This window comes from Colobus angolensis, unplaced genomic scaffold (assembly GCF_000951035.1).
Source record: "Colobus angolensis palliatus isolate OR3802 unplaced genomic scaffold, Cang.pa_1.0 Scaffold19, whole genome shotgun sequence".
NCBI lineage: Eukaryota > Metazoa > Chordata > Mammalia > Primates > Cercopithecidae > Colobus > Colobus angolensis.
In genome coordinates, this window is record NW_012115043.1 from 6,684,889 (window position 1) to 6,691,612 (window position 6,724).

At 54.8% G+C, this 6,724-nt stretch overlaps 1 protein-coding gene across 2 annotated transcripts in view; it reads left to right on the top strand.

Moving 5' to 3' along the window:
* RBPMS2 (RNA binding protein with multiple splicing 2) overlaps nt 1-4,752 on the top strand; it is an 11,439-nt gene extending 6,687 nt beyond the window's left edge. For both annotated transcript variants that reach the window (XM_011940405.1, XM_011940406.1), the window contains exons 5-6: nt 3,404-3,473; nt 3,637-4,752. In XM_011940405.1, coding sequence (XP_011795795.1) covers nt 3,404-3,466 — 63 coding nt within the window. In that variant the 3' untranslated portion in view covers nt 3,467-3,473; nt 3,637-4,752. The remainder of the gene's footprint in view (nt 1-3,403; nt 3,474-3,636) is intronic.
* The last annotated feature ends 1,972 nt before the right edge of the window (nt 4,753-6,724 follow it).

Here is a 6,724-nt window from a genome sequence, read left to right on the forward strand (position 1 = left end):
GATGGTCTCGATCTCCTGACCTCGTGATCCGCCCGTCTTGGCCTCCCAAAGTGCTGGGATTACAGGCTTGAGCCACCGCGCCCGGCTATTGTTTTGTTTTCTTTATGATAAATTCCTAGAACTATGACAAGGTCAAAGTGTAGACTTACCAATCTGGGTTAAATATTGTTTTAATTTCAGATAAGTGAGGCTTCCATAGTTTTGGTTGTTTGTATCTTTTTTTGTTTTTCTTTTTTCAGTTACTTTTTTTTTTGAGACAGAGTCTCACTCCATTGCCCAGGCTAGAGTACAGTGGCATGATCTTCGCTCTTTGCAACCTCTGCCTCCTGGGCTCAAGCACAATCCTCCTGCCTCAGCCTCCTGAATTGCTGGGATTACAGGTGTGTGCTACCAAGCCCAGCTAATTCTTGTATTTTTTGCAGAGACAGGGTTTCGTCATATGGGCCATGCGGGTCTCAAGACTCTAGAGATCCGCCCACCTCTGCCTCCTAGAGTGCTGGGATTACAGGCGTGAGCCGGCGCGCCTGGCCTTATATTTATTCTTATGTAGGTTCATCCCGTTTCTTGCTTTCTGGTGCATCTTCTCAACTGGTCGGTCCCAGGATCTGAGAGAGGGCTGAGTTTGCATCCTCCGCTCTTTGTTTTGAAGCAGCCCTCTCGGAGCCTGTCGGGTGGACTCTCAGGAGCCACCTCTCCCCCTGGGCACAACTGGAGGCCCTGAAAGGACACTGTGGGCGCCCTGTCTTGCTGGCCTGGTCCCCCGGCAGTTCTCCTGTTCGGAGCTGGAGCAGAAAGAAGAGCTCTAGGAAGGGACTGTGTGGCTTCTAGAGGACCCAGGCCACTGGTCTATGCCAGGCAACCAAAGGAAGTAGAAAAGCAGCCCTTCTAAATGCATTCTGTCTGCTTCAGTGGCACAGCTGTGCCAGGCCCAAATATGGGAGCTTTCCTCTACTTTCTCCCCAAGGAGTCCCTCAAGCTGGAGGGAAAGTCGCTGCTTGGGAAGCAGGAGTCCGGGCACCTTGTAGCGAGAATGTAGGGCAGGATCCAGCAGATTTGCTGAGGGTGGCCTTAAGCAGTCATTCAAGGCCTCCGCTGCCCAGTGGTGAAAGCAGGTGGGTTGCAGGCCTCCTGAGCTCTTTTCACTCTGTCATCCATGTTGTCCCCTTGTCCAGCCCTGTGGGACACACAGCCCATCAGGGACTTCCCTTGCTGTGGGGCTGCGCCAGGTGGAGGCTACATGAAGGGCGGTGGTCAAGGCCCACTAAGGGGCTCCCTGAGCTGGTGCCAGCCGCCGGCTTCTCTGGTAGCAGCATTGCTGGTTTCCTCGTGTGTCCTTCTCTTGTGGCATAAGTGCTAGTGTCCAGCCAGGCGTCTAACTTCCTGCTGAGCTCCTGGGAGGATGTGGTGGCTGGAATTCTGCGGTGTGCAAAACAGCACCTAGAATTTGGCGGGGATAGGAACAGGTTCTTAGGAAGCTTCCATCAGCCCCCAGATGGCCTGGCACGGCTTACCCAGGAAGCAGGAGTTTCCAGCAGCCAAGTGGGTAACTGGGTCTGCCTGCTCCAACCTCAAGGGAGCTGTCTGCAGACCCAGCTTCTACTCCTTTCCTACCACATGCTCATGTGCTGCCCCTTCCCTTCCTGAGGGGACTCCAGCTCCCCTCCCTGATGCTCATCTCCCAACCCCAACTCAAGGTCCTGTGTTGTCCTGTCCCCCCACCCCCACCCCCTTCTCCCTGTCCTGGGTCAGGCTGGGACAGACATGCTTCACCATGCATAACTGGGGCAGGCGGCCTTCCCTGCGGTCTTGGCAGTCAGCATACTTGCCTTCCAGATGACTGGCCCACGGGAGGAGGGAATGTGTCATTTTCTTGACCAGTCTCTGGGAACCCAGCTTTGGGGCTACTGCTCTGTGGGGCCTTCTGGCAAGTGCCAGGGTTTAGGCAGCTTCCAGGCACTGGTGAGGATGAGCTCAGATAGCTGCCACCCCCCCTGACGTTATAGACTTCTAGCTTGTGATGGAGGGCATGGTACAGCGGGGAGGGAAGGTCAAAATAGGGGAGCCTCAGCTGGGTCTCATCCATGGCTTCTCAGAAGAATCAGGACAGATGGACAGATGTTAGAGAGTCCTTACCCCTTGGGGTCCACATGGACGTTGGGTTTCTTTTTTTTTTTTTTTTTTTGAGACGGAGTTTTGCCCTTATTGCCCAGGCAGGAGTGCAATGGTGTGATCTCGGCTCGCTGCAACCTCTGCCTCCCGGGTTCAAGCAATTGTCCTGCCTCAGCCTCCCGAGTAGCTGGGATTACAGGCGTGCACCACCATGCCCGGCTAATTTTGTATTTTTGTTGTTGTTGTTGTTTTCTTTTTGAGACAGAATCTTACTCTGTCGCCCAGGCTGGAGTGCAGTGGTGCAACCTCAGCTTGCTACAACCTCCATGTCCCGGGTTCATGCCATTCTCCTGCCTCAGCCTCCCGAATAGCTGGGACTTCAGGCGCCTGCCACCACGCCCGGCTAATTTTTTTGTATTTTTTCACTGTGTTATCCAGGATGGTCTTGATCTCCTGACCTTGTGATCCACCCGCCTCGGCCTCCCAAAGTGCTGGGATTACAGGCGTTAGCCACCGAGCCTGGCCTAATTTTGTATTTTTAGTAGAGACTGGGTTTCTCCATATTGGTCAGGCTGGTCTTGAACTCCTGACCTCAGGTGGTCCGCCTCCCTCGACCTCCCAAAGTGCTGGGATTACAGGCATGAGCCACCACGCCTGGCCTAGTTTTAATAGAGACAGTGCCTCACTACATTGCCCAGGCTGGCCTTGAACTCTTGATCCCATGTGATCCTCCACCTCAGCTTCCCAAAGTGTTGGGATTACAGGTGTGTGCCACTGCACCTGGCCTTACTGTATCTTTGCAGCCTGTCTTACCTGATCCTCACAACCACTCGTGTCTTCATCATTTCTGTCCTATAGCTAGATGAGGACACTGAGACCCAAAGAAGTTAAACACAAATGTACGAGGCTCATTCTCTTCCTGCTCCTCTGTGGAATTAAAATTCCGTGCTGTGTCAGTAAAGGGGAAGGGCGGGTTGCTGACACCACTGCCCTCAGCTGCCAGGGCTCCTGCCAGTATAGTGGCCCATTTGGATTGGGCTTATTGGGGTATGAGATGCCTGTGTGACCTTCTTTCGCTAGAACCTGTGTCCTGCAGAGGAGGCACATCAGGCAATGCACTGCCACTTTCCGGATAGAGAAACTGATGCTTAAAGGTGAGTAACTGGCCCGATGTCTGCCAGCCAGTCAGTGACAGAACCAGGACTCCAACGGAGATACCGACAGCCACGGTTACCGAGCTTCTTGTTGAGGGAAGGGATGCACCGCTGGCTCCTGACACTGGCTTCTCTTGCAGGTGCGCTGGTACCCTTCCTCTGACACCACCCAGCAAGGATGGAAGTACCGTCAGTTCTGTTAGTTCTTCAGTAAGTGTTGGCCCCAGAGGCCCAGGACAAGTGTCCTGCTCCCTGCAGGGCCGTGGTTCCTCCCTCTGCCCGGGTCTCAAGAGCTTAGCCGAGCCCAGAGCAGGCCTGGCTTTAGCTCTAGTCCCACGCCTCTGCTCATGGCCGCCTCTCTCCCTCCCTCCAGGTCTGGTCACCAGGGAGGTGGTTCTGGGAATCTATGGTGGTGCCGGGACAGGCACCCTGAGTTCCCACTGCCCCCAGGCGGCCTGTACAGAGCTGCTGCTGCCCTCCAGAGACTGTGAATCCTAAGCCTGACTCAGTGGACTGCTTCCTCTTCCCCTCCCTCCTTTTCCTCATCTTGTTCTGCACCCTCAAGCCTTTCTCCAATGCCTCCCAGGAGGATTTGGGGACCTTCTCGCTGGGGCACCCAGATCCAGCTCGGAGACCTCACTGGGACCTGGCCAGGCCTGACCTCCCGCCCAAACTTGCTTCTGTAGCTCCCCCTTGAGGAAGCGAGGCATTTAATTTTGCATGTTTTCTGGCATGAGTTAAGACACTTACACTTGTGTATATGTGAGTGTACAGTTTATTCTCACACTGTCACCATAGCGACAGGTCCTGGCTCCCAGTGGTTCATCCTGCCTGGCCCCTCTCTCCTCGCCCCACCCCTACACCCACCCCGCTTCAGGGAGGCCCAAGCCCCGTGGCCCCACACGCTTCTGGGCTCGGCTCCCACCTCCACCCAACAGATAGATGGGGTTTGCTTTTTCATTTCACACTGGACTCCTCCGCTCCTGTCTTCTTGGATGGGCCAACAGTTGTAAGAAAGCCCTCTCTGCCCGTTCTGTTCACCTCTCCACAGCGCACCCCACCTGCCACTGCTCCTCATTCTTTCTAAACCTCGAAACCAACCAAAACGTGAGAAGTATTTTTGTACCCTGTGTAACAAAATATTTATGCATCATAAAGGATTTTTCATGTGTGTACCATTAATTATTAAAGCGACCTCGTTCGCCCTGTCAGATAAGTTTAATGTTTAGTTTGAGGCATGAAGAAGAAAAGGGTTTCCATTCTTCAGCAGTACGCCTTTGCGTCAGGCATTTGTTTAAGAAAATGAAATGAAGGAAACACTGTGCAATGTTTTTTGTTTTGAGCATATCAGTGCTTTACCGTCAGCCGCAGCTGTGACTGTCTGGCCATTTCAGACTTGGGAGATGAGGCGGCTGTTGTCATTGCTGATCCTGTGAGAATGTGAAACTGGATAATATATGAAATGCAAAATAAAACAAAATCAAAATGACTGCTCTCTGGCCTTTGCTTCCCCCTTCCGTGGACGCAGACTGCCATTGGGAAGGCAGAGCCAGAGAGACGTGGAGTCGGGGGAAGGAAGTGAAGTGGACCTGGCCTGCTGGCAGCTGGCTTGTGACTGTAAAGGTGGCGGGGGAGGACCTTGGAGCTCGCTTAGCCTCTCTGGCCTCCCTGTTTGTAAGCTGGAGAAACAGAGTCCTAGGGAAAGTGACTTGCCTAAGGACCCGGCAGCTGTGGCTTCACTTCCTCAGTTTCCAGGCTGTCAGGGTAGGGAGAGACTCCCTGCACCCAGAGCAGGCTCCCAGGTGGGACCTTCCTTTTCTGGGGCGTAGTGATCTACTTGGCTTAACCATTTACGGCCTGTGGTCTTTTCGAGCCTTGCTCTAATAGAAGAGGACTGAGGTTTGGGCTGTTGGGCTCTGCCAGGTGGTATCTGTCCTTGGCTTGCCTCTTGTGAGGCTGTGCTGGAGGGAAGGCTAGGACCTGGAATCTTCGCCAGAAGGGATTAACCTTATCCACCCTGTAGTCTATGGGCTGCAACTCTGATTCCTGGAACAGGAGCAAATGGGTGTGAGGCTCAGGGAAACTGTGCAGTGCTAAGAGCCCAGGCTGGCAGGGCCAGGTGTCAGGAATGCCTGCCGTGGCCCTCAGGCTTCCCTTTTGTGACTTAGGGTCTTTGGTTCCTTGTCTGTGAAGAGGTGGCTTGAAATCCTTTCCAGCTCTTACTGGAGGGCTGGTGCACTGAACTCAGGGTTTAACTGTTTGTTTTTTCATCCACTCCTGGAAGAGCTGCCCTGCACCCCACCCCACCTCAGACCCAAAGCTGTGCCTGGAAAGGGAGGACAGCAGGGGCCCTGGAACCCCCCCTCCCCAAACAGGTGTTGCTCCAGCCTTGCTCTGAGCAAAACTAAAGTGGCTGTGGCTGGCTGTGGTCACTTCCTCACTCGCTGCTCGGGTGACCGCTCCCCGCCTTACCCCCATCTCCTGAATCCCAGTCCTGCACCACAGGTTGGCTTCGGTCTAAGCTGTCACTGCTGGCGACCCAGGTGCTGTGAGGGAGGAGGAGGAGGAGCCTGGCCAGGACCAGGCCCTGCAGGTAACCCTGGGTGGCTGTGGATGAGTTACCTGGACCTCAGAGGGTGGCTGTGTTCATGCCTGAAGGAGTCTGGGGTTACTCGTCTGCCACGCTGTGCCCCTTGCCTCGCTGCAGTATCGGACCAGCTGGCAAGGCCGCCCAGCCTTCAGCCCCTGCCTGTGCCAGTGGGGAAGCTGCTCTGAGCCCTGTGGCCCCCACCCAGGGCCACCCAGGGCTGACCTACTTCATCTGTGTCAAGAACCAGTGGGTCTTCCTGAGGTGGTGAATTATTTAGTGAAGGTGCCTGGGCCTTTCTGAGAGGGGCTAAGAAAGCTGCTCTATAATTTATAGGCCCCTGTGCCTGCGGCTTCCCTGGGGGGCCTCCTTCACGCTTTAGCCAGCAGGGCCCAGGCCTGGGTCTGAGAGGAGGAGGAGCCGGGGAAGGAGGAGCCCTGCAGCCATTCCAGAGGGCGCTCTCAGCCGGACTGGGGGATTTTCTCAGTGTAGGGCCTCTGCAGAAAGGCCTAGTGGACAGTCACGTTTAGACTGAACTTGGGTTGGGGAGCCTTCAGTAGATCAGGGCTTCCTGGCTGAGGTCAGAAGCATCTGTGTCCTGATTCCCTGTCCTGCTCTTTCCAGAAAGCAGCTTGTTCCCCCTAGAGGTGTTGAGTCCTGATCGCAGTTGAAAGTGTTCCTTCCCTTCTGAAAGGCAGTTAGGCATCTGGGAACCACCAGGTTTCTTCCCCCTGCCTCTCCCACCCATGGATGATGGAGTCTTACTGTTACCCAGGCTGGAGTGCAGTGGTGCGATCTCGGCTCACTGCAACCTCTGCTTCCTGGGTTCAAGCCATGCTCCTGCCTCAGCCTCCTGAGTAGCTGGGATTACAGG